At 39.5% G+C, this 26,230-nt stretch overlaps 1 protein-coding gene across 7 annotated transcripts in view; it reads left to right on the top strand.

Annotated features, from left to right (window-relative positions):
• The window catches only part of NRG3 (neuregulin 3), a 1,193,959-nt gene that overhangs the window by 1,119,442 nt on the left and 48,287 nt on the right, over positions 1-26,230 (top strand). For all 7 annotated transcript variants that reach the window (XM_043476687.1, XM_043476686.1, XM_043476683.1 and 4 more), the window contains exon 5: positions 24,183-24,285. In XM_043476687.1, coding sequence (XP_043332622.1) covers positions 24,183-24,285 — 103 coding nt within the window. The remainder of the gene's footprint in view (positions 1-24,182; positions 24,286-26,230) is intronic.

Below are 26,230 nucleotides of genomic sequence, written 5' to 3'. Positions count from 1 at the left end.
CCTGAGTTTTGTCTCCATGCTGCTCTAACTTTTCTGTCTTGGAAAAGAAGTGAGAGAGGAGGGAGGCATCTCTTCAAGCAGAAGGCTGTAATGGTTACAGGTCAGAGACACATGCCCATTAAAAGGCTGAAGTTTAATCATTTGATCAGAGAACATGTCTGGCATTCTATACCTTTCTACAACACAAACAGGGCCTCAGTATAATACTAGCAGCTGAAAGGTACAGATTCTTTGTGAAAACATTTAATTGGGGAAACCCAAAGTGAAGAGGGGGGACAAAAAGGACACTGATGAAATTTGAATCCTCTGGCACCTATAGATAAAACAGTAAACAAGACCCAGTTCCTAGCCTGATTAACACAGATCCTCACACTGGAGGCCTCTTTTTGTATTTCCTAATATATGATATAATTTGCCAAGCTTTCAAAAAATTCTAAGACATAGCAAAAGGCCACAAAAACACAGTCTAAAAAGATAAAGCAAGCATAAGAACTAGACTTATATGTGATACAAGTGTTGAAATTATCTGAGGGAATTTAAAGTAACTATGATGAAAATGTTAAGGCCTCAGAATGAAAACAAGTAGACAGCGTGCAGAAACAGGGAATATAGGCAAGGAGATGGACTTCTAAGAAAGAATAAAAAAGAAATACTAGAAAATAGAAAGAGAACTGACAAAACTAACAAGACTGAAAAGTGCCTTTGCTGGTCTTATCAGTATTGAAATGACCAAGAAAAGAATCTGACTGTCAAGAAAGGTCAATCAAAATTTCCTGAAATGCAAAAGAAAAAAAACTAAAAAAAAAAACAAAAAAAAACCAGAATATTCAAAATTATAAAATAATTTTTAAAAGTATAATAATCAATCCTAAAGGAAATCAATCTTGAATATTCAATGGAAGGACTAATGCTGAAGCTGAAGGCCCAGTACTTCAGTCTCTGATATAAATAGCCGACTCTAGAAAAGACCCTGATGCTGGAAAAGATTAAAGGCAAAAGGAGAAGAGGGAAGAAGAGGACAAGAGGGTTAGATAACATCACCGACTCAATGGACAAGAATTTGAGCAAACTCTGGGAGATAGTGGAAGACAAAGGAGCCTGGTGTGCTGCAGTCCATGGGATCTCAAAGAGTCAGACATGACTTAGTAACTGAACAACATACACATAATTGGAATACCAGAACTAATAAAGGTGAATGAAGTAGAAGAAATATTTGAAATAGTAATGGCTGAGAACTTTCCAAACTTAATGACAGATTAGTGTGTTAGTTGCTCAGTCCTGTTCGACTCTTTGCGACTCCATTCACTGTAGCCCTCCCGGTTCCTCTGTCTATGGGATTTCCCAGGGAAGAATTCTGGAGTGTGTTGCCATTTCCTTCTCCAGAGAATCTCCCTGGCCCAGGGATTGAAACCAGGTATCCCGCATTGCAGGCAGACTCTTTACTGTCTGAGCCACGAGGGAAACCTCGCATACATCATTATATAGACAGGTGCCTATCATTATATACTTTGTAATTCCAATTATATGCCATTCTGGAAAAGGCAAAACTGTAAAGACAGTTTAAAAAGAGCAGTGAATGCCAGGGATTCTGAGGGGAGGAAGCAATGGATGAATAATTGGAACACAGGGGACTTTTAGGGCAGAGTAACTATTCTAAATGATACTCTAATGTTGAATATGTGACATTATGCACTCCTCAAAACCCACAGTGCTCCATGGCATAAAGAGTGGAGTGTAATGTAGGCAGACTGAAAAAAAAAATAATTGTTTGGGAAGTTGGAGGATCCCCAGATCAAATGCAAAAGGTGAGAAAAGAAACTAAATGTGTTAACACGTGTAAAACAAGTTCACTGAAGGGAATGAGGGGTAAATAATTGAAAATGAGTAGCGTCAGTAAAAGTAAAGGCTAAAGGAATCAATATAAGTAACTGTACCCTAGTTAATAAAGTATTTTTCCCTAATAGAGGTACAATTCTGAAATCCTGTACATGTGTAGTAAATTGACCATATAAGTAAATAGATGGTAGATTGTGGGAGCCAGATTTCCAGCTGTTGCAGTGAGAGGCTACAGATGAGTAAGGGAAGGAGGCTAGAATGAGTCATGTGGAATTAATTAAAGTTGGCTAAAACAGGAACTCATGTTTAGGTTAATACATATATAGATATATAAAATTGATGGTTATCTATGGAAACATTTTTGTATTATTATAAATACGTACTAATATTATAAATGTATGTATATGTATATGCATGCATACAGGCTTTCCAGGTGGCACAGTGGTAAAAAATCCAACTTTCCACGCAGGAGACGTAAGAGACCAGGGTTCAGTCCCTGGGTCAGGAAGTTTCCCTGGAGTAGGAAATGACAACCTACTCCAGTATTCTTGCCTGGGAATCTCATAGAAAGAGGAGCCTGGTGGGCTACAGTCCGTAGGGTCATAGAGAGCCAGACACAACCGAGCACACACGCATGAGTGCATGCAGTGGTATCCTGACATATAAATCCTTCCTCTGTCAGTTGAGAGGACCTACAGCAATAACATTGTAATAGCTATAAGCACACCCAGAACCCAGATCTTGGTTTCTAATACTAGTCTCCAATTTTTGTTGGAAACAGGACTCCTTGGAGAAATGGCTGATTCTAGGTAGGACTAGGGCAGGAAATATACAAAATGGGTCTAGAACAACACCTTTTAGCACCACGAAGTAAAGAAGCACTTAGAAATTTTTTTTAAATCCCCACAATATAAGAACATCAGAGTATTCCAGAAACCTTGTGAAAGAGTTCTCAACTGTCAAAGCTTGAACAATTTGAGTTACAAAATAAATAAAATTGTATCAAACTATAATCCAGTACATAAAGGAAAAGCTTATGTGTATGCTCCGTATCACTTCCTAATGGACATCTGCATTCATGTGCTCCCTGAACACCCCAAACTCTGCCAAACTGAGCTCATCATCTTCCATCTTGTGCTAGCCCCTGTTCTGGATGAATAAACCACCACCCACCCATTTGCTCAAGTTATAATCCTAAAAGTCACCTTTGACTCCTCCTGCTCTCTCCCATCCAGCTGTCAAATCCAGTTGATTCCACTGTTCTTAAATATCTGTTCAAGTTTCCATTTTAGTTTACCTACCTCTTGCCTGGTGGCTTAGTGGTAAAGAACCCACCTGCCAATGCAGGAGATGTGGGTTTGATCCCTGGGTCAGGAAGATCACCTGGAGAAGGAAATGACAACCTACTCCCATATTCTTGCTTGGAAAATCCCATGGACAGAGGAGCCTGGCAGGCTACAGTCCATGGGGTCACAAAAGAGTCAGATAGGACTCAGCTACTAAACAACAATCTCTTGTCTAGACAGAAAAGTTACTTATAGCTTCTGTAACATTTTTCTAACTTTGTCTCCAATCAGTTCCCTTGCAATCCATTTTCCATAGAACAAAATTATTGTAAGATAAAAAAGTGATTTTTTTTTCCACTTCTTTATAACCCCAGCCGTGTTCCTTGAATGCCTGTTGTATAAGATGACTCTCAGTTGCTATACTGCTGCATGCTCTCTTTCTCACTATGGGCTTTGCAGACACTGTTTCTATGTCTTGTACACTCTGTTTTACCCTTCCCCACTTAACTGCCCTTTCTGTCTGTCCAGAGATTGAACCTGTGTCTCTTGTGCCTCCTGCATTTCAGGCAGATTCTTAACCACTGTGCAGTCTAGGATGCCCCTTCCATCTGTCATCCTCTACCTTATCTCTACTCTCAGAGTCATCTGGGGATGACTACCTCTTACAGAAAGCTTTCCCTGCCTTCCAAACTCTGTCTCCAAAGTTTGGGTTATGACTTATTATAGATCCTCCTGTTGCACCAAATATATTGTCTCTACCTCCTACTAGCATGGAAAAATCTGTGTGAGCAGAGATTATATTCATGTTATAGTTACCTCTAATGCCTAACCCAATGCCTGAGACATAGTACGCACTCAATAAATAATTTTTGAGTAAATGAATGAAAGAATGCTTTAGTGAATAAATGAGGAATTAATATGTAAATGTATACGTAAAAGAATGAGCTCTTGAAAAAAAGAAAGTATTCCTAAATGTTTACTAAGCAGTCAGAAACCAAAAAGCTTTTTTAAAATTTTTTTTAAATATAAATGGATTTTAACAGGGTTTAAAAGGTAAAAATAGGTTGAGGATTAGGATCTCTTGTTCTCCTTTTGCTCCCTTATGTTTCTGTTTGTGGGGTGCGTGTGTGTGTGTATGCGCACACGCACACACAAGTACACACTCACTAAAAATAGAGGAAGATGGTGAGGAGAAATCGTTAGGAAAAGCTTGATTTCTCTTGACTGGAAGGTAAAAAGCACTGAATAAATGTCAAAGCAGGAACACTGTTACCATAACCAGAGAGGAATATTTGGATTTTGACACTGACACTCATGGTCTGGCCCAAAACCAGGGCTGTACCATCGATATGCAGACTCAGTGTTTAATGAATCAGTAACTTTAGGGGTGCCCAAATGCTCCCTGTTCCCCTCCACATTTAGTTGACATTGTCTGCCAAGCCTGGGTCAGAACTGTCTATCGGTCTGTGTGATGGTAGTGAGCATGGGCTTGGGAGGTTGGGATCCAATGGGTTTACCATAAACAGAAGGCATGAGGGAGGAAATCAGACAAACGTTTATGATATTATCCATTTGCTTTACCAGTACCTGATTTTTGAAGTCCTCTATGCTCCAAATAGGAAAAGGAGTACGTCAAGACTGTACATTGTCACCCTGCTTATTTAACTTATATGCAGAGTACATCATGAGAAATGCTGGGCTGGAAGAAGCACAAACTGGAATCAAGATTGCCGGGAGAAATATCAATAACCTCAGATATGCAGATGACACCACCCTTATGGCAGAAAGTGAAGATGAACTAAAAAGCCTCTTGATGAAAGTGAAAGAGGAGAGTGAAAAAGTTGGCTTAAAGCTCAACATTCAGAAAACTAAGATCATGGCATCTGGTCCCATCACTTCATGGCAAATAGATGGGGAGACAGAGGAAACAGTGTCAGACTTTATTTTTTTGGGCTCCAAAATTACTGCAGATGGTGATTGCAGCCATGAAATTAAAAGATGCTTACTCCTTGGAAGGAAAGTTATGACCAACCAAGATAGCATATTTAAAAGCAGAGATATTACTTTGCCAACAAATGTCCATCTGGTCAAGGCTATGGTTTTTCCAGTGGTCGTGTATGGATGTAAGAGTTGGACTGTGAAGAAAGATGAGCGCTGAAAAATTGATGCTTTTGAACTGTGGTGTTGGAGAAGACTCTTGAGAGTCCCCTGGACAGCAAGGAGATCCAACCAGCCCATCCTAAAGGAGATCAGTCCTGGGTGTTCATTGGAAGGACTGATGCTGAGGCTGAAACTCCAATACTCTGGCCACTTCATACGAAGGGTTGACTCATTGAAAAAGACCCTGATGCTGGGAGGGATTGAGGGCAGGAGGAGAAGGGGACGACAGAGGATGAGATGGCTGGATGGCATCACCGACTCGATGGGCACCGACTCTGAGTAAACTCCGGGAGTTGGTGATGGACAGGGAGGCCTGGCATGCTGCGATTCATGGGGTTGCAAAGAGTCAGACACGACTGAGCAATGGAACTGACTGAACTGACTGATGCACTGAAACAGATATCTCAGACTTTTTTTTTTTTTTTTTTTATCGCGGACTTAAAAAAAATTAAAAGCAATTAAAAATTCTAGGTTGCCACTGCATGGAATAGTCCTTCTTCTTTCTTCCAGACCACTAGCATTCAAAGCTGCCTCGTAGAATAAGTAATATTTTAAATGTTTTAAGCTTCTTCACTTTGACTCAAAGAAGCTTGGAAAACAGAACAATGTTTCATGAAACTGATCTTTATCTTCATGACTCCAAGCTGTTCTCTGAGGTCACCAGCAGCTCAGGTTTTTCAAAGAGAATTCTTGACTGTTTAGTAGTTCAGACAATGCATGAGATTATTTGTTCTATGTTGTATAATAGCAAAGGTCTTCCATAAACATAGTGTTGAAGAGACCCAGTGCTTTAGAAAAGAAGAAGAAAAGCATACTTTTTGCAATGATTACTCATTATGTATCAGACATTATATTCTGGGGATTTTGCATCCATTGTTTTATTATCTTTACAAAAGCCCTACATTGATGGTATTCAGTCAGTTCAGTTCAGTTCAGTCACTCATTTGTGTCTGACTCTTTGCGACCCCATGAATCGCAGCACGCCAGGCCACCCTGTCCGTCACCAACTCCCAGAGTTTACTGAAACTCATGTCCATCAAGTCAGTGATACCATCCAGCCATCTCATCCTCTGTCATCCCCTTCTCCTCCTGCCCCCAACCCCTCCCAGCATTAGGGCTTTTCCAATGAGTCAACTCTTTGCATGAGGTGGCCAGAGTATTGGAGTTTCAGCTTCAGCATCAGTCCTTCCAATGAACACCCAGTCCAATGAACACTCCTTTAGGATGGACTGGTTGGATCTCCTTGCTGTCCAACGGACTCTCAAGAGTCTTCTCCAATACCACAGTTCAAAAGCATCAATTCTTCTGCACTCAGCTTTCTTCACAGTACAACTCTCACATCCATACATGACCACTGGAAAAACCATAGCCTTAACTAGATGGACCTTTGTTGGCAAAGTAATGTCTCTGCTTTTTAATATGCTATCTAGGTTGGTCATAACTTTCCTTCCAAGGAGTAAGCATCTTTTAATTCCATGGCTGGTATTTGCATCCTTATTTTCCAGTTGAGGGTCCTGAGGCTAGGGGAGAACAAGGGATTTCCTTAAAATTATCCTTGCTTAATCCAAAGTAGAATTGATATTAACCCAAGACTCTCTGATTCCAGAGTATGATCTCTTTTACCCTACCTTATCACCTCTCCAATATTATTGGATTAAGGACTGATTTTCTATTTACAGAAGTGGAGGGAGACAGGGAGGAGGAGTCTCCATTTCAATCTCTGTATCTTAAGCTCTTTTTATTAAAACAAACAAACAGTCCAAACAAAAGCCTGGGGACATTGATTAATACTCTACTGAAACATAAGGGAAAAAAAATAAAATTAAAGGGGTTTTGACCCGGAGACCTGACCTTTCTCAGAGTTGCAGATAAAGTTAAACTGTGGCTCTTCTTGTCAGAAAATGTCTCTTCTTATGACTTGTGGAAAATTCTAGGTAGATCCTCCTTTGGAGTAGACATACATTTGGCATGACTCCGCCGTCCTTTGTCTCTCTTTTGTCTGTTTTTTTTTTTTTGGTCTTCTCTATTTTTTTCCATTTCCTACCTGACCTCTCCTAGTTTTCTACTTCCCTAGTAGCTCAGATGGTGAAGAATCTGCCTGCAATGCAGGAGACCCAGGTTCAATCCCTGGGTCAGGAAGATCTCCTAGAGAAGAGAATGGCTACCCACTCCAGTATTCTTGCCTGGGGAATTCCATGGACAGATGAGCCTGGTGGGCTACAGTTTGTGGGGTTGCAAAGTCAGACATGACTGAACAACTAACAGTTTCACTTTTTTTTTTTTTTAAATCTGGTCTCTGGTTTAGTTTTCTGATGGACAGCCCAGATCATTAGCATCATCACTACCTCAGAACTTCTGTGCCTGAACCCCTCACAGGACCCTGCCATCTGCGTCTGCTCAGGGGTCCATACCGAACCTCAAGGCAGTTGCCTTAAAACTGAAGCCCTCAGCTCTAGTCATGGCCTCTGTTAGCCAGTGCTAAGGGAGGTGGCTTCCGTAGGTGGACAGGCTCCATGTTAACCCTGTACAGTAAAAGAACTAAAAATATTCATTGACAATTTAAGGGGCTCTTTTAGATATTTTGTTTAATATTTGAGACATTATTTACATTTTTATTCTACCTCTCAGGACAGAATACTTTGTATTCATTTTGTATGAATTTATCCATTTTTATTCAATTTTTATTCAATTTTTCACTTGTATGAAATTCATATGAATTCATTTTATATCTACTCCAGGGGTTAGCAAAATGTTCCTGTCAGGGGCCAAACAGTGCATATTTGAGCTTTGTGTACTTTGCCACAGCTACTCAATTCTGCCTTGCAGTACAAAGGCAGCTATCACCAATACAGAGACAAATGGTCGTCGGACAAAACGTTGTTTATGAAAACAGACCATCCGTCTGCATTTGGCTGTGGACTGTTCTCTGTTGATCCCTTATCTTTCCCAGTGCAAGTGCGCTCACACTGTGCTCATACCCTCGCACACCCCACACTCATTTTGCACTTCTGTATTTCCTTGTTGGGTCTCCGAGGTGGTGCAGTGGTAAAGAATCTGCCTGCCAGTGCAGGAGACAGAGACTTGGGTTCAATCCCTGGGTTGGGAAGATCTCCTGGAGGAGGAAATGGAAACCCACTGCAATATTCTTGCCTGAACTATTCCATGGCAGAGGAGCTTGGCAGGCTAGTCTATGGGGTCACAAAGAGTCAGACACGACCGAGCGACGGAGCAACACATGCGTTTCCTTGTTGCTGTATTACAGAGCTCACTGCTCCTTAGATGACTTATTTACGTATTATTGAATGGGAATTCCTGTGTTGTGAAGCCGCTCAGGGTCTCATAAGTGGAGACAAAACATGAATTGCCTTAAAAGAGAATGGATGCCTCAGAATCATCAACAAATGCATTTGAGGGTAATTTCTAGCATTGTGAAATGGAATGTTTTTCCCCTAGAAATGATCAGAATGGCACTTCTGTCACACAAAACAGGCATATCTGCTTAGGCACAGACTTTTTTTTGAAAATCAAAATGATAATACTTCCTTCTGCCAACCCTAAAGGAGGCTCCAGTGCTAATACTGGGGATGGGAGAGTAGTAAGAAATATATGTTCTACTTTTGACAGCTGTCTTTACTCTGTTCTCTCCTGAAATGAAGTTGTTTTTTGTTGTTTGTTTGCTTCTTTCTTGAGCCACTGTATCCAAAACCTGGCAGTCATTTTTGTGTCCTGGGGGAATGCTACTACCATTTTACCTTTCAAAAAACAAATTTTCAAACAGTCCCCAGCTATGAGGTTTCTCTCCCAGATGGTAAGTCTGTGAACAGTGCCTGTGGGCTGTTTACAGGATGAATTTTATTCCAACTGTGGGTTACTTATTCTGTCTTCCAACAATTTTTCTTTACAAGTGTCTTTCTTCCTTGGTTGTTATATGCTTTCAATCTGTCATCAGTGATCAATGTGGCATTCGACTCCAACAGAAAGGAACCTTTGCTGTATGTAAGACAACAGGAAGATTTTGGCATATTTCAGCACTGTGGACCTCCTGCCTGAGCTGTCTCAGCCCATGGAGGCAACAAGATCACCAGAATTTCTGCACATATCCTCCTTGGAGACACGCACTTCCCTGTGGTTTCAGATTTTTCATAATTGCTAATTTCATCCAGGAATATCACTGCGTGAACTTTTTTCTGAAGGTGTATGAGTAGCAGGGGATATTTCAGGAAACAGAGAAGTGAGAGTGTCCTTATATTCTTTCAGCACTGATATTAGAACCTGCATTCCTGCCTTTTTTTTTTTTCTTTCTTTCACAATTTCCTCTTTTAGAGCAATTTCCTTCCAGTGTTTCAAGCAGTATTTGTTCCACAGAAATAGTTATGTCACGACACACCTACCACAATTGGCAATGTTAGTAAAGATTTAGAAGTGATGCTTAATCAACTGACAATTATAAACAGCATCATCCATCTATGAGTAAAATTCAGGAGTACTGAGAATTCCAAGGTAATCTCAATTTAAAGACACATAAGTATGTGTTTGGATCTGAACAAACCCAGTGACAGGGTGAATGATCTGCCTTACCTGGGTCCCTCAAGGAACCTGGTTTGTCTATGTTGTCTACAGGTTGAAGTATCCAGGGTCCTAGTTTCTCAGACATCCCAGCAGTCTAATACATATGCTAGTTCAGGGTCCAAGCTGAGTATATTCCACACCTATTCCATCATCAGAGAAAGGAAACTTAGTGATTTTCCTGTACATATTCATTAAACAAACTTATTTGTGAGATGCTTACCATTTAGTGGCTTCAAGGATGTAATTAAATAAATGTTAATGAAGCAGATAATGAAGCAAGACATGCTTGAACTTTAGAGCCAGACACAATTGGGTTGGGTTCTTGATTCTACTTTTCACCTTCTAACTGTATAACTTTGAAAAGGTGTCTTGAGATCTCCAGACCTTCAAACATGGGCCAAAAAGAAGCTAATTAGGTGTTCCTCAGAGTGCCTGCCACAGGATCATTCAATATTAAAAAGTAGCAGTTCTTGTCTTCTCAGTTTACATCCCAGCTTCCATTTCTCTTTTGAAACTTGTTTTATTGGATTTTTAAATGTACATTGTCTCTTCAGTTTGATTTTGAGCTTCTTGCAAGCCTAGACTACCTTAGGTGTTTATTTTTTTTCTTTTTTCCCTAAATAAAATATTTGGTTTCTGTTTTTGCTTAGTTTTAGTTTGCATGGCAGTCTTGTTCAGTCAGCCCTTGGTACAGGAAGAATACACAAGAGTAGGGAAAGGGGAGATGTGAAAAAAAGCAAAGGATATATGCCTATCTGAAATGGGAGGATGAGTTTGGGACCCAGGTCTGTTACTCTTACGTTATTACATTAACCTCTTTGAACCTCAGTTTCCTCATCTTTAAAATGAAGATAAAGAGTCTCCCTTTTAATCCTGCCTATAGGATCATATGCAGGAGACCTGGGTTTGATTCCTAGGTTGGGAAGATCCCCTGGAGAAGGAAATGGCTACCCACTCCAATATTCTTGCCTGGAGAATTCCATGGACAGAGGAGCCTGGCAGGCTACAATCCACGGGATCAAAAAGAGTTGGGCACAACTGGTGGAACTAACACTTCGACTTACTTCATTTACAGGATCATAGCTGGACATTTGCCTCTATCAGATTACAATCTTAGCTCCCCTCTGTCCATGAGCAGGACCACAAGGATGTCCCTCAACCCCCTGAAGGAGCATTTCAGGTTCCATCTACTTCTCTTCATTCCTTCACCTACCCCTTCCCCCATCATTGTCATTCTGTGGCCAGGACCTTGTTATTTCCTCTGTAGTGGCTGTTCAGAATTGATGATTTAGTAGGTCTGCTTTCTTGCCTTGTAATTCTGGCTTCACTTCTACATACCCTATTTCATAGTCCCCTTGTTTTCACTGGAAGATAGTCTTGAGGTCAGTCTTGCTATATTTCTACCCCCACCATTCTGGGGTTCCCCCATTATCTCTACTCTAGAGGGACCACCTTTTCTGGAAGGGAGTGCATATGTTATTAAATTCCGCTTAATGAAATAAGCAATTAAGTATGTTTATGTGAATATGAATCAGACCCTAAGTATAGGTATGATAGCCTCTTGAAAATTATTTCAGAAACTTTTTTGGGCAGTGACAATTACTTGAGTTGTTTTCCATCTTCTGTATAATTTTAGCTTCTAAATGTGTCTAGCAACAATAACAATGGAAATTGGGTAACCTCTGTTTAATTGGATAAAATGATTGTCTGTTTTTATTCTTTTTGTAAATGTAAGCAAGGTATGTGAACAGTGGTCTTGATGCCATGATGTTCTGCTCTTGTTGTCATTGTTGTTCTGACTCTTTGAAACCCCATGGACTGTATCCTGCCAGGCTCCTCTGTCCATGGAATTTTCCAGGGAAGAATACTGGAGTGAGTTGCCATTTCCTTCTGCAGCTGATATTCCCAAGTGAGGGACTGAACCTGTATCTCCTATATTGACAGGCAGATTTTATTTATTTATTTTTTTAATCACTGGGCCACTTGGGTTTGGGCTGTTCAGTTGAATGCATTCTTGATTTGGATATTGGCATCTTTTTGAGTATGTAGACCTCGTAACTGGATTTGCCATCACCCTGAGCTAGAGGAGTATGTGTGTGTGTGTGTGTGTGTGTGTGTGTGTGTGTGCGCGTGTGATAAAGAACATGGTTGTCCTTTCCACCTCTGGCAATGCAGCCCTCTGTCTGTGGCCAGAATCAAACTGAATAGGATCAGAAGATGCAGAAAACACTGGCTGTTTCTGTCCAGGGAGCTCAAGTTTGAGGGTCTGACACTACCTGAGACCCATGATCTCTAAGCGAGCAAATCACATCCTCTAAATGGGAAAAGTATGACTCTGCTACTCACAGTTTCAGGAGAAAGAAGGTCACTGAGCTAGAGATATTGTGAGCCTTGGTGAAGAGGCTGATCCAGAAGGAAGAAAAATAGACAGTAAATGATTGTTTCTTGAAAGCTGAGCAAGGTGAGAAACTTCATGACCCTGTTATCCAGGGAGTAAAGCACTTCTACTCAGTGCTGGGGTCTCACACGCTGTAGTCAAGTCCTATAGACAATGTGAATAAAGCTATGCCCACTTTTTGTATCTTTCCCTTTGGGAGAAAGTATCTACCATGTCACAAGCACACTAGTTTTCTTACATTGCTTCGAGATTGTCACAAGTAGAAAGAAGTGTGGTGTTCTTCCCTTGGAATCACTCAGGCAACTCTTCCTAATATCTTCTCTGGATTCTTTATTGGCACTTTCTCAGTCTCATACACAAGCAGATTATTTTGTTGCATCAGGCTATGAGTCTATTTTCATGGCAATATCGTATGTTTTGACTACTATAGCTTTGCAGTATAGTTTGAAATCAGAAAATGTGATGCCTCCAGCTCCATTCTTCTTTCTCAGGACTGCTTTGGCTATGCAAGGTCTCTTGTGTTTCCACAGAATTTTAGGATTGTTCTTCTATTTTCTGTTAAAAAATAAAAAATGCCATTGGAATCTTGATAGGGATTGCATTTAATCTGTAGCTTGCCTTTGGTAGTATGGACTACTCAACTTGCTGACATCACTCTGTTCATATCTCTGAAACATTTATCACAATGTTTCATATTTATTTTCATATGCCCATCTACTTAGCTAGATAGAGGATTTGTAGAAATCTACCTTATTTATCTTTAAAAAACCATGGACTGCAGGACAAACCAAAAGAGAGTTTTCTCTCTAAACACAAATGGGCATGTGGGAAGACAGCAGACTCTGTAGCAGTCTGGACACAACCAATGTTATAAGAACAACTGCTGTGATATGACCAGGACAGAGTAGACCTGAATTTTCCACATATTTTTCTTAACGATTATGTAATATATAAGTACCATAGTGACTTAAGAGTTTTCCAGAGACCTTAAAATCTATTCAGTTCAGTTATAGCTGGGTGCTTGAATCACTTCCCTTATGAGTCACGTGTGGTTTATCTCACTTCTGGATATATCTTCCAGAGATTCTTTACAAGAATCCTCTATCACTTTAGTCTCTGTTGAACCTTTACTGTACTTACCTCTCTATACTAACCCTGTTTTCTTCTTGGATTCCATAGCTCACTCCCTGCTGAGATAAACTTGTCACCAAGCTCTTGTTGATATCACTGCCAGATGACATTTTCCTTCTTTTAACTTATCTGGGAAGGATAGAAATGGATAACTACAGTTTAAGATTATTGCTTATCAATAATGACTCTACTGCCCTTTGTTTAGGTAAAAGAGATGAGACTCAAAAGTCATATCTGGTAATAACAAAAGGATCACTTGACCCAAGTCTTTCTGACATCAGAACTTGTGAACTTTTTATTTATTTTACTGAAGTATAGTCAATTTACAATGTTGTGCTAGTTTTAGGTGAACAGAAAAGTGATTTGGTTATATGTATATATAAAGAATATATATATACACACACACGTACATATACATTCTGTTTCAGATTCTTTTCCATTATAGGTTATTATAAGATATTGAGTATAGTTCCCTGTGCTATACAGTAGGTCATTGTTGTTTATCTATTTTATATATAGTGATCTGTATATGCTAATCTCAAACTCTTAATTTCTCTCCTAGCCCCTGTTATCCCCTTTGGTAACCATAAGCTTGTTTTCTATGTCTGTAAGTCTGTTTCTGTTTTGTAAATAAGTTCATTTGTATCTTTTTTTTTTTTTTTAGCATCCACATGTAAGTGATAAATGGTATTTGTCTTTCTCTGTATTACTAACTTCACTTAATATGGTAATCTCTAGGTCCATCCATGTTGCTGCAAATGGTGTTATTTCATTTTTATGACTGAGTAATATTCCTCTCTGTGTGTCTATGTGTGTGTGTGTGTTTATTTTTTTGTTCAGTTGCTCAGTCATGTCTGACTGGTTGCCACCCCATGGACTGCAGCACTCCAGGCTTTCCTGTCCTTCACCACCTCCCAGAGCTTGCTCAAACTCATGGCCATTGAGTCAGTATTGTCATCCAGCTATCTTGTCCTCTGTCGTCTCTTTCTTCTCCTGTCTTCCATCTTTCCCAGCATCAAGATCTTTTCTAATGAGTCGGCTCTTCACTTCAGGTGGTCAAAGTGTTGGAGTTTCAGCATCAGCATTGATCTTTCCAGTGAATATTCAGGATTTATTTCCTTTAGAATTGACTGGCTTGATCTCCCAGCAATCCAAGGGACTCTCAAGAGTCTTCTCCATCATAGTCTAAAAGCATCAATTCTTTGGCACTCAGCCTTCTTTATGGTCCAACACCCACATCCATTCCTGATTACTGGAAAAACCATAGCTTTCACTATATACATATATATATACATATATATATACACACACACACATATATATATATATCTTCTTTGTTCATTCATCTGCTGATGGCCATTTTACTAATATTTTTATGGCTATTCCATGTTGAATGATACTGTCTTCATTATGATTGTAAGATGTAAATTAAAGGGATCTAACTCCTATTGCCTTAACTATTAGTAGTGACCTGGCATGATCTATAAGCTGTTTGTACAGCTGACTTTGCCGATGATGTTTTAGATCATGCCAGGTCACCCCTAATACTTAAGGCAATAGGAGTTAGATTCCTTTAACATCTTGCCTAGCTGAGGGACATGGAGATCAATTAAACCAGACTGGGGGGTGTTGGGTGTTACTTTGGGCCTGAGTGTTCTGTGAAGCAAGATTGAAATGAATTTAGTGAATTAGATTTCTTATTCTATCAAAACAGGTCAAACAGTTAAAATTCCTATAAATCTCTAGGCCAGATTCTTCCCATTTTCATGAAAATAGCATGTTATCATTCCAAGTCACATGTCACATGTCTTGCTCTTAGAATGTGACTTTGCCAATGAACAGTGAATCCTACAAGACAAAACTGGGGTTAAGGGTATGGATTGGAGGACAGTTATCACAGGTTTAGGGGAAATGAAGTTCTCGGATCTTTTAACAGTGAAGCCAGAAGTAAGAGACTGGTTTTATGTTAGCATTGAAAGCTCTTTGTTACTATTGTTTAGTTGCTAAGTCATGTCCGACTCTTTTGTAACCCCCATGGACTGTAACCAGCGAGGCTCCTTTGTCCTGATATCTCTATGGCAAAGTATCCACCTGCCGACGCAGGAGCTATGGGTTCAATCCCTCAGGTCAGGAAGATCCTCTGGAGAAGGATATGGCAACCCAGTCTGGTATTGAAAACTTACCAATAGATTTATTTTGATTCAGTTTGTTTTTACTTAAATTTATTTGTGGGAGAAATAGCACTTGGAAAGCCAGTGCATGTTAAATACACCAATGAGAAGACCCAGGGCTTTTCATTTTGTTTTCCTCATGTGTTTTATAGTATTCACTTATCTATAGTCAGTCAGAGCTACACTGTTTGGGAAAGGAAGGAGAGAGATAAGGGATTGTTATAGGGAAGGTTTATATTTAGTGGGGAGTGTGGGGGAAGAAAAGGAAATTACAGGTTGAGAGTAAATGTGTTTATAATTTTAAACTGTTATTTCTCCTTAAATATCAAATTTTATGTATAATGCACATCTCAAAGCACATTATATGGAAATAAGATAAAACATAATTTTGAACATTAGCATTTTATTATGAAGTAATTATGTTTCCAAAATATTTTAAATGATGCCTTTCGACAGTGGAATAACAAAGAGCAATAGAATAAATCCCTGAGGATCCTCCCAAGAAAATATTGCCTCTTTTTATTACCCTACCAGGCAGAGGGCTTAACCAGCACAATGTCATTAGACATGCAAACCAGAAGCTGATGAGTTCAAAAAAAGCCTACTGAGTACCCTCCCTTGTACAGAACAAGCACAAGCCAAGTTGAGTCCAATAATGAAGATGCCCTTGCCTTTGTGGACCTCTCAGACTGGGCCAGGAGCTTCCCTGGTAGCTCAATGATAAAGATTCTGCCTATAATGCAGAAGCCTCAGGAGACCGAGTTTCAATCCCTGGGTCAGGAAGATCCCCTGGAGAAGGGAATGGCAACCCACTCCAGTATTCTTGCCTGAAGAATCCCGTGGACAGAGGGGCCTGGTGGGCTAAAGCCCATAGGGTCACAAAGAGTCGGACATTACTGCAGCAACTTAGCATGCATGCATGCAGACTGGGCTGCAGGAGAACCGATATGTGCATCTTTGGCACAAGGCAGGGCGGTTAGGAAAAGATGCGAAATGGGTGCACATGGGCACTTGAGGAGTTTTCAGATCTGACAGTATTTACACTGTATAGTATTTATTGCAATAATATTCATGAATTAGTGGCTATATTAGTTTGCTGGGATTGTCCATAAAAAAGTATCACAAATTGATGGTCAAAGAGAAATGTATTGTCTCGCAGCTCTGGAGGCTGAAAGTCCAAGATCAAGGTGTAGGTGGGGTTTGCTCTTTCTTAAGGCTGTGAGGAAGCATCTTTCCTGCCTGTCTCCTGCCTTCTGGGGGTTTCCTGGTAATGGTTATCCTCGGCTTGTGGCGGCATCGTCTCCAACTCTGCTTCCATCTTCATGTGACATTCTCCTTGTGCATGTATGTCTGTGTCCAAATGTCTATCTTTGATGAAGACGCAGCAATGTTGGGTTAGGGTACATCCTAATGACCTCAACTTGATCATCTGCAAAAACCCTATTTGCAAAGAAGTTCATAGTTATAGGTATTGGGGTTAGAACTTCATGGATCTTTTGGGGGACATGAATCACCCATAATAGTAGGAGTTCTGCAAGTTGGGAGGAGAAAGGGGCTTCCAGGTAGAAATAGCACCATGCTAAATATATGGAACTTTTCAGTACTTCCTGGTCATCTCAGCATCTCTGTATTCAGATGCTTGAGCTAGATATCCCCCAAGCAACATTCTTGGAGATCATTGCAGTGAGGCTAGGTCACTTGTTCTGTCTTGCCAATATTCTCATCACTTACTCTATCAGTGTTCCTCTCTGCCAGTGTGTTTAATCTCATTGATCTCAAGGTGAGCACCCATTTCATTTGCCTTCAGAACCTCTTTCACCTTAATGAAATTTTTTTTCTTTAACAGTGCAGTAATCAGACCCTTTGACATTTGGTCATTTTTGTCTTCAAGTTGAAAAGGGAAAATCACAGTTTCTAACATTCTAAATATGCTCTTTCCTTTCATTCTCTTTCCCTATCATGGTCCATTTGCATTTCCTTGTAAGCTCCTAATATTTTAATATATCCCCAGCATTTGTTGTTATATAAGAACAAAATTGGGAAGAGGCTCTCTTGTTCCAAGAATAATTAAAACTGCAGTAAATCACTTAAGCTTAATCCAGTTTAAATGAGGACAAAATTTCAGAGGCTTACAATCAGGGAGAGACTGACCTAGCCTGATTATGAGGTTGACTTAATGAATAGAAATAAATGCTAGAATTAGGCAGGGAGAAAAACTAGAATGAAGATAATTTCATAAATGGTGAGATCATTAGTGAATTTGTTGTCTTATACTGACTTTTGTTTCTCTGTGTAGGCATTTATCTTCAGGGCTTCTGATAATGAATACCTGAATAAGACAGAACCCTGGTGATATTGATAGGTTGACTTTTATAATGCACTATCAGAGCAATTATGCTTTCATTTGATGCCTACTGGTGGCATCAAAAAGGATCTTATTTGCATATAATGACTATGAGGTGGTGTAGAGAAAAGCTTTTGCTCCTATATATGACTTACAAGCTTACAGGTGTGTATGTGTGTGTGTGTGTCCAGGTTTAAGCTTCACATTACTTGGATGCCAATTCATATCAGGAAATCATGCTTGAGTTTTGTCTCTTACAGACTTAAGTAAAACTGGTGGCACAAAGGAAAGATCCCCAAGAGAGAGTGGGATCCCAAGGCTCCATACTTGGAAGGGAAGTGGGGCTGCCTTGTAGAACATGTCCCATTCCTTCACAGATACAGGGGTGCTGTCACCCACACTTCTATCCTTAATATCAAGCTATCCAGAAGGAAATGCTATATAAAAACTGAGGCTATGATTTTCTTAGGGCATCTTTTTTTTTTTTTTTTTTTTAAATGTAGTAGAGCTTAACAAGGATTCACAGAGAGATTTTTAGTATGCTAAAGACTGCTACAGCTTCCAAAAGCAGCCTCGCCCTTTAGGACCTAAGCTGTGAGCTGTCTCGTGGTTTAGCAACCAGTGCTGTACCCACAGTTTTTCCAAGGATCCTGGGTCTCTAGGGATCAGGAGCACTCTTTCCTTCTCAAAGAGTCAGTATGGGGGAGAATGCAAAAGATGTAACCCTTCTCCAAGGAGGAGCGCTTGCATTTCATCTGCTAAAATATCAGGGTTGTTGTTGCTATTCAGTTGCTCAGTCAGGTCTGACTCTGCAACCCCGTGGACTGCAGCATGCCAGGCTTGCCTGTCCTTCACCATCTCCCAGAGCTTGCTTAAACTCATGTCCATTGAATCAGTGATGCCATCCAACCATCTCATCCTCTGTCATCCCCTTCTCCTCCTGCCTTCAATCTTTCCCAGCATCAGGGTCTTTTCTAATGTGTCAGCTCTTTGCATCAGGTGGCCAACATATTGGAGCTTCAGCTTCAGCATCAGTCCTTACAATGAATATTCAGGGTTGATTTCCTTTAGGATTGACTGGTTTGCTCTCCTAGCAACCCAAAATACTGTCAAGAGTCTTCTCCAAGATCATAGTTTAAAAGCATCAGTTCTTTGGCCCTCAGCCTTCTTTATGGTCAACTCTCACATCCATACATGACTACTGAAAAAACCATAGCTTAGACTCTATGGACCTCTGTCTGCAAAGTAATGTCTCTGCTTTTTAATATGCTATCTAGGTTTGTCATAGCTTTTCTTCCAAGGAACAAGCGTTTTTTGATTTTGTGGCGGCAGAAACCATCTGCAGTGATTTCGGAGCCCAAGAAAATAAAGTCTGTCATTGTTTCCAGTGTTTTCCCATCTATTTGCCATGAAGTGATGGGACCGTCTCTGGCTAGGAAATTCAAAATTACTAGTGGAAATATTCAATTACAAGTAAAATTAAAAGGAACCATGAGTAAAGAATATGACAAAAATAAATTCCTTCAGTATACATCTCAGAGCACAGGGAGAGAGAACCCAAGACAGCAAATCATTGACTGCCTGTGGGTAAGGTGAGTCTTGCATAAGACAGATAGAGTCTTTTGAAAGCAGTTGTTTTGTTTTGTTTGCTTCAGTGCTGACTTCAGGAGAAAAGGGTGAAAGGAAGGAAACTGGCATTTTATGTGTCCATTACATGCCATTCAGACCCTTTGTGTCTTCCTGGCTTCCCAGGTGGCTCAGTGGTAAAGAATCTGTCTGCCAACGCAGGAGACACAAGACAGATGAGTTCGATCCTGGGTCAGGAAGATCCCCTAGGGGAGGAAAGGCAACTCCAGTATTTCTTGCCTGGAGAAGTCCCATGTACAGATGACCCTGACAGGTTACTGGCCATGGGGTCACAAAGAATCGGACACAACTGGCATACACACACATAAAGTACATGTTGAACAAATATGTGAAGTGTGTGGTATTTTCCCCATTGTTGATAAAGACAATAGATGAAAGAAGATAAGAACAGGTGTAGCTGGTGTTTAAATGGAGGGGTTCACATCAGTCAGCCACACTGCTTCCTGAGTGAGGTGGGTTCAAGAGAAGAGTGGGATCAGCACACGGCAGCATGGTGTTTTTCAGAGTTTTGGGGTAGGCTGCCTGCCTAAAGGATTTTCTTCGCTGGTCCAGTGTCAGTTTCTGAAAACTCACCATAACGTTACTACCCTCTCTGTTTCCATCTTGATAATATGAGATATGATCATACAAAAACAGAGAAGAGCGAGTCCTGTGTACAACAGAAGAGGAAAAGGTACAGAGTTGGGAGACAATGCAAATAACCTTTACTAATTCCTGTCAAATGAGAGATTGGTTTTTGCCCTCAAAAATGACTTCATAAACTGTTTGCATCAATGAAATGCAAAAATGTTGATGTTCCCTAGAATAGTAAGTTACCATATATTAGATGGAGCCAAATTAAATGGTCAATGTCCAGCCATTTTTTGCCCGCCCCATGGCAATTTCATATGATTCTGTTTAATACTTAATGATTATTCCAAGTTAGGCACTGCAATGCTCAGTATATTTTAATTCACTCAATTCTCACAACTTTTATACATTGAAGGTAATAGTAGCCTCATTATAAATAAGGCATTCTCTGCTTTCTAGAGTCAGGCTAGAATTTTAGACTGTCAATCCAGGCTAAGTGATAGAACATGGGGTAGGTTTGAAAAAAGAGCATTTGCCTTAGAGTATGTGGGAGAGCATGACAGAGATCCCAGGGAGTTGTGTGGGCTGCTCTCGTGATTCCATCAAATTGCTCATGCACATTCTCCAGTAACCTCTATGTCACTGAATTAAAGGACCATATTTTATTTGACCTTTCAGAAACATTCAATAGCCTATTCTTCTACAAAAACTCCATGTGTTTTCTTCTATGATATTGTCATATTTTATTGTTATGCGTTTTCTTTCTTTTTTTTTTTTTCCTTTCCTGGTTGGCTGATCTGTTTTTATATCTGCTCTGCAGCATCCTCATCTACTCTTCCATGAAATTTTTGAGTCTCTCAAAGCTCTATCTTAGACATTCTTCCCTTACCACTCTATATTTTCTCCTGGGGCTGTCTTGTCAACACACTTGGTTTAAGTATATACATAACCCCAAACATTTATATCTGGAACTCTGTCCTTTTATCTTAATTCAAGTCTGTATATTTAAATGTCTACCTTACACCTCTACTTGGATATGTTATAGGTTTTTAAAACTCACCAAGTCCAACACTGGGCTTCCCCAGACGGTAAAGAATCTGCCTGCAATTCAGGATATCCGGATTTGATCCCTGGGTTGGGAAGATCCCCTGGAGAAGGACATGGCAACCCACTCCAGTATTCTTGTCTGGAAAATCCCATGAAGAGAGAAGCCTGGTGGGCCATAGTCCATGGGGTTGAAAAGCATTAAACATGACTGATTGACTAACACATACATGCATAAGTCCAACACTGAATTTAATATCTTTCTTTACAAGTCTGATTCCTCTCTGATATACTCCATCTTCGTTAAGAGTAGCATTGTCTGGTCCATTAAGTCTTTTCAACTTAACTGCTTTTCATCTTTTTTTTTTTTAATTGCTCATCATGGTTGTTACTGTTATCATAGAAGTATCCATCATGTCTAAGCTGATATAATAGCCTTCTAACAGGACTCTGCATTTACTTTACCCTTCCTAACCTTTTCCGTAAATTGCAGAAAAAAAAATAAATGTAAATATTATCACATCACTCTCCTCTTTCGAACTTTTCAGTACCTTTCTGCTGTTGTAAAGACACGCTCATTGTACACCACGCTCCTGTTGTCTCCGTGTTGCTCGCTAAGCTGGTGTGTCCAACGTATACATACGTGCTCAGTTGTCTCTGACTCTGTGACCCCATGCACTGTAGCCCACCGGCTCCTCTGTCCATGGAATTCTCCATGCAAAAACACTGGAGTAGGTTGCCATTTCCTCCTCTGGGCATCTTCCCAAACCAGGGATCAAACCTGTGTCCCTTGTGTTGCCTGCATTGGCAGGTAGATTCATTACCACTGGCACCAACTGGGAAGCTAAGCTGGTGGGGAATAGAAAATAACTTTTGCAAAGGCCCAGTGGTAGAGTAAAAACCTTCCAGATTCCTGAACCTGCCAGTTTATATCCTACCAAAGGGCCTTTGCACAAACTGTCTTCTCTTCCTGGACCACTGTGCCCATCCCCATTGCTCTTGCCTAATTGGATCCTGTTTTATATTTAAAATCTCTGATCTCTGGACTCTGCGAATAGGTCAATTTTCCACATTATATCTTTTGTCAGATTATATACTTCCCTGTTACAACATTTATTATAGTCAGCATTTTATATCACTGCCTTTATTTAGATAGAAATTAAAATTTATAAAGGTAAAGTAATTTATCTTTTGTTACTCATATTACAGGTGGCTAAAATGAAAGTCAAGTGCAAAAATTACCAGACTCCCAATCCCTTGCTTCCTGCCCCTCCCCAGGCTGGTTCTTGTGTAGCACTCGGAACCGAAGGCATTGAGAGTGCAGCGCTGCAACTCCATCTGGGCCTATAAATCCACTCACAGTCTTTGGAGTTTTAATTTCACTCTTGATTTAAACTCAGAATTGATTTTGTGCATTTCCCCAAGCTATATTTGACTAGATTCAAAAAATGAACAAAAACACCCTGTTGATTTTATGAAGAAATCACTCTTGTAGTGAACACAGTCATACCTCTTTTGTTTTAATAGGTACTATTAGCCACCATTTTCATAGTTCTTTTTATTGGCAGAAACAAGGTGGAGTAGATTATTATCTGTAAGTCATACCTATTCCATTAGAGTCATCACCTCAAAGCAATTTAGTGAAATGGAATTCTTTATAAGTTGGTAGATCTACTTACTTGTTCCCAAGTTCACTTGGAAGATTTAATGAGCTTACAAATGTGGGGGTGAAAAGGATGACATTCTTTAAGATGGTATATGTCCAAACAAGGTCTCAATGACATACTTTTTTTCTCTTTAATTTGAATCTTTCCAAATTTAATTGTCAACCAAGTCTTGCCAGGGCCACATAATTGCCCCTTTTCATTTATTCAAAAATGTGTATATTGTAATATTCTCTTAAGTCTCTTAGGTTTGCTTTCTTTTTTTTTTTTGATGCTCCTGTCTGAATAAAGACATTAAAAATGGAAATAAAGCCTAAGAAGGGAGAGAAGAGAGAATAGTTCTTGTAATACTTTGTTTCCTCATAGACTACTGAAGGAACAACAGCAAAAAAAAAAAAAAACAACTTTAAAATGTACAGTCATATCCAAAGAGAAGATACAGTGCATGATGAATGGATGGATGGAAGGGAAAAAAGAAAGAAGGGAGGAGGGAAGGGGGAGGGAGGAATACTGAAAGGAAGAAGAAAGGAAAGGAGGAAAGATGAAAGAGAGAGAGGGAGGGAGAAAGAAGGAAGGAAGGTAAATAGACCATAGTCTCTGTACCATGTAAAGAGATTAATGAAGACAAGAGGAGGATAATTAACAGAAAGTTTTGAGACCAATGGATGAAAGGTCTTGATGATGGAAGAACTGTTTCAGTAGACATGTTTCAGAAAGTGTGCTTAGAAGTTTAAATGTTAATGTCCAAAAATTGAAATGATTTGTTTTTGAATTCTTATTTTTTGTATTAAGAAACTCTAAGATATAACCTTGGTAGAAGAGGTTGAGGTTATTTTGCCAGATTATTGGTCTGAGGAGGTTACAGGATGACTGAGTAATATTCACATGTACATTGAAGTCTTTTTTCATTCATGATGTCAGTCGTGGTAGTGGGTGGATGAATGGGAGACTGACAACCAGGGACCAAATCAGAAAACACAGTGTCATCAGTACCACATAAATTGGAAGTCATCACTGGAATAGGAAGTTTCTGATAGCAGATTATTTGGGACCCCACCATCATGTTTAAATGTATGCTCCCAGCATGGCTTAAAGTCATGAAAATTCTTTTGATAAGATTCATAATTGTGATATTCATATATGAGTTCTATTTAGCCATGCAGATACAAAAAAATAACAGCTGTCCTGTAGACCATTGCAAAGACACTGGATTGTAGTAATGTTCTCATGCTTTCCAATTGATGATAGGAACAAAAAAACTTGGCTTTGAAAGGCTCCTACCAGCTCAAAAATACAAGGATGGAGATTGTGTCTGCTGAGCCATGCTAACTTCCGTTCTAATTCTCTTTTTTGAATTCACAGAGAGTGAAGAAGTTTATCAAAGGCAGGTGCTGTCAATTTCATGTATCATCTTTGGAATTGTCATCGTGGGCATGTTCTGTGCAGCGTTCTACTTCAAAAGCAAGTAAGACCATTTCTCTCAAGTGTTAAAAGGTTACTTCTCAGAGGAAGCACTTTGTCTTTCTTTAAGTTCTCAGTCTGAACTCTAGGCAGAAGGATTTTGTGCAAATGGGCCCATCAGACATCCTTAAATGACTCTGAATCTTTTGTAGCCTGTGGTGAGTGTGTACAGCGTGTGCATGCATGTATGTGTGTGGTTCATCTTTGATGCACATAGTGATCATTCTTCTCTGTGATCATGAACACTCTGTGTTCTTTGCATTTTTTGAATGCCTGCCAGAATTAAAGGCTCAACATCAGCCTGTCACTAAGGGGTTAACTCTTCTGAAAAGAGAGATCACTGCTATACATCTAACCTTTTATGGGGAAAAAAAAAAAAAACCTCTATTCCTTTTATAGTGTTTTATTTGATACCCATAAAGGTTTTAGCCAAATGTGAAGTATGAAAACTATAAAATCTACCTTGGTCCACCAGTTAGTATGGACATCTAGAATATGCCCTATGCTTACCTTGCCAAGAAACCAAATCTTCTGCAAAAGCATTGTTTTTTTTTTTTTTCTGACTAGTAGAATTAAAAATATACATATGTATGTATAAGTATGTATGTGTATATACATATATGTTTACATATGCATGTTACAAATAACATTGACAGAGGTATTTTATTTATGTAAATGACATAATCTGCCCTTAAGAAATGCAGATAAAAATATTATACTGCTTGGTTTCTTGTAAGGTAGACAGGCCTTGAGAAGTTGGCATAGATTCTGTTCCTACAGCTTGTCTGGAATCCAAGCCAACAAGTAATTGCTTTTCTTTGGACTCGTATTTTTCTACCCATTTGCCCTTCTAAAAATGGATCAGTTTCCAAATATAGTCTGTGATACCTGTCTGTATGTTGTGTATGTCGATCTTTAAAAAGAACAGCACTTTTAAGAAATGATGGGGGGAAAAAAGAAGTAATGGAGACTCAGATATGAATCCAAAATTAGTAACTATCATTTTTAATAAAGTATTTCAAAATAGGTTTAGATTTTTGGAATTGCCATGAAAATAGTACAGATAGATCCAATATACCCCAGACACGATTTCCCCTATTTTTATTGTCTTTCATTAGTATGTTGCCTTTGTCACAATCAGTGGAACAATAGTGGAATAGCATTACTAACTTAAGTTCATATTTCCATATTTCCTTAGTTTTTACCTCATGTGCTTTTTTGTTATTGTTCCCCACCCAGGACACCACATTGTATTTCATTGTCGTGTCTCCTAAGCAACTCTTTGCTGTGATAGTTGTTAGTGTTCAGTTTTGAACACTTTTTCAAGGATACTGGGCTTTTCATTCATTATCTCCCAATCCTCGCAACAACTGAAATTATGCATTATTGCTCAATATTTCAAATAACATCAGAATTTGATTTTAAAGTATTGATTTGTCAAAGTCCCACAGTAGGAAATTGACAACAGGTCTTTGCATTTCCACAATTCTACTTTAAATTGCATGCTCTTCACCACCCAGCATGTTGACTCATGTAGTCCTCCCCCTAGATGGTGAAACTGCTTGAGGTGAATCAGCAATGTTGTGCCTGTCTGCAGCCCATAGTTCTTTATGTTCTTAACAGGCTACAAGGTCTTGTGGTCAGGATTTTACATGCATCAGCCTAAGCAGTATTCACATCTTCAGTCTGCCACTTGCTTATTCAGTATTATTAGGGAAATTACATTCAGCCTTGATTTCCGTTTTGGTAAAATATAGCTAAAATATGACCAAAAATAATGTCTGCCTTAGAGAATTTAAGGTTAGTGGGATAATACTGTAAAGAGGGCAGCATAGGGTTTAAAATGTAAATACTCACTGAAGGCTTGCTGTTAACACCTAGGGTGTCTACACACTGGAACTTACAGGCAGGGTGTCTACAAGGTAAATAGAGTTCCCTGAGTATGCGAG

The sequence above is a fragment of the Cervus canadensis genome, chromosome 8 (genome assembly GCF_019320065.1).
Source record: "Cervus canadensis isolate Bull #8, Minnesota chromosome 8, ASM1932006v1, whole genome shotgun sequence".
NCBI classification, from domain to species: Eukaryota; Metazoa; Chordata; class Mammalia; order Artiodactyla; family Cervidae; genus Cervus; species Cervus canadensis.
This window is presented reverse-complemented; position numbering and strand designations above follow the sequence as displayed.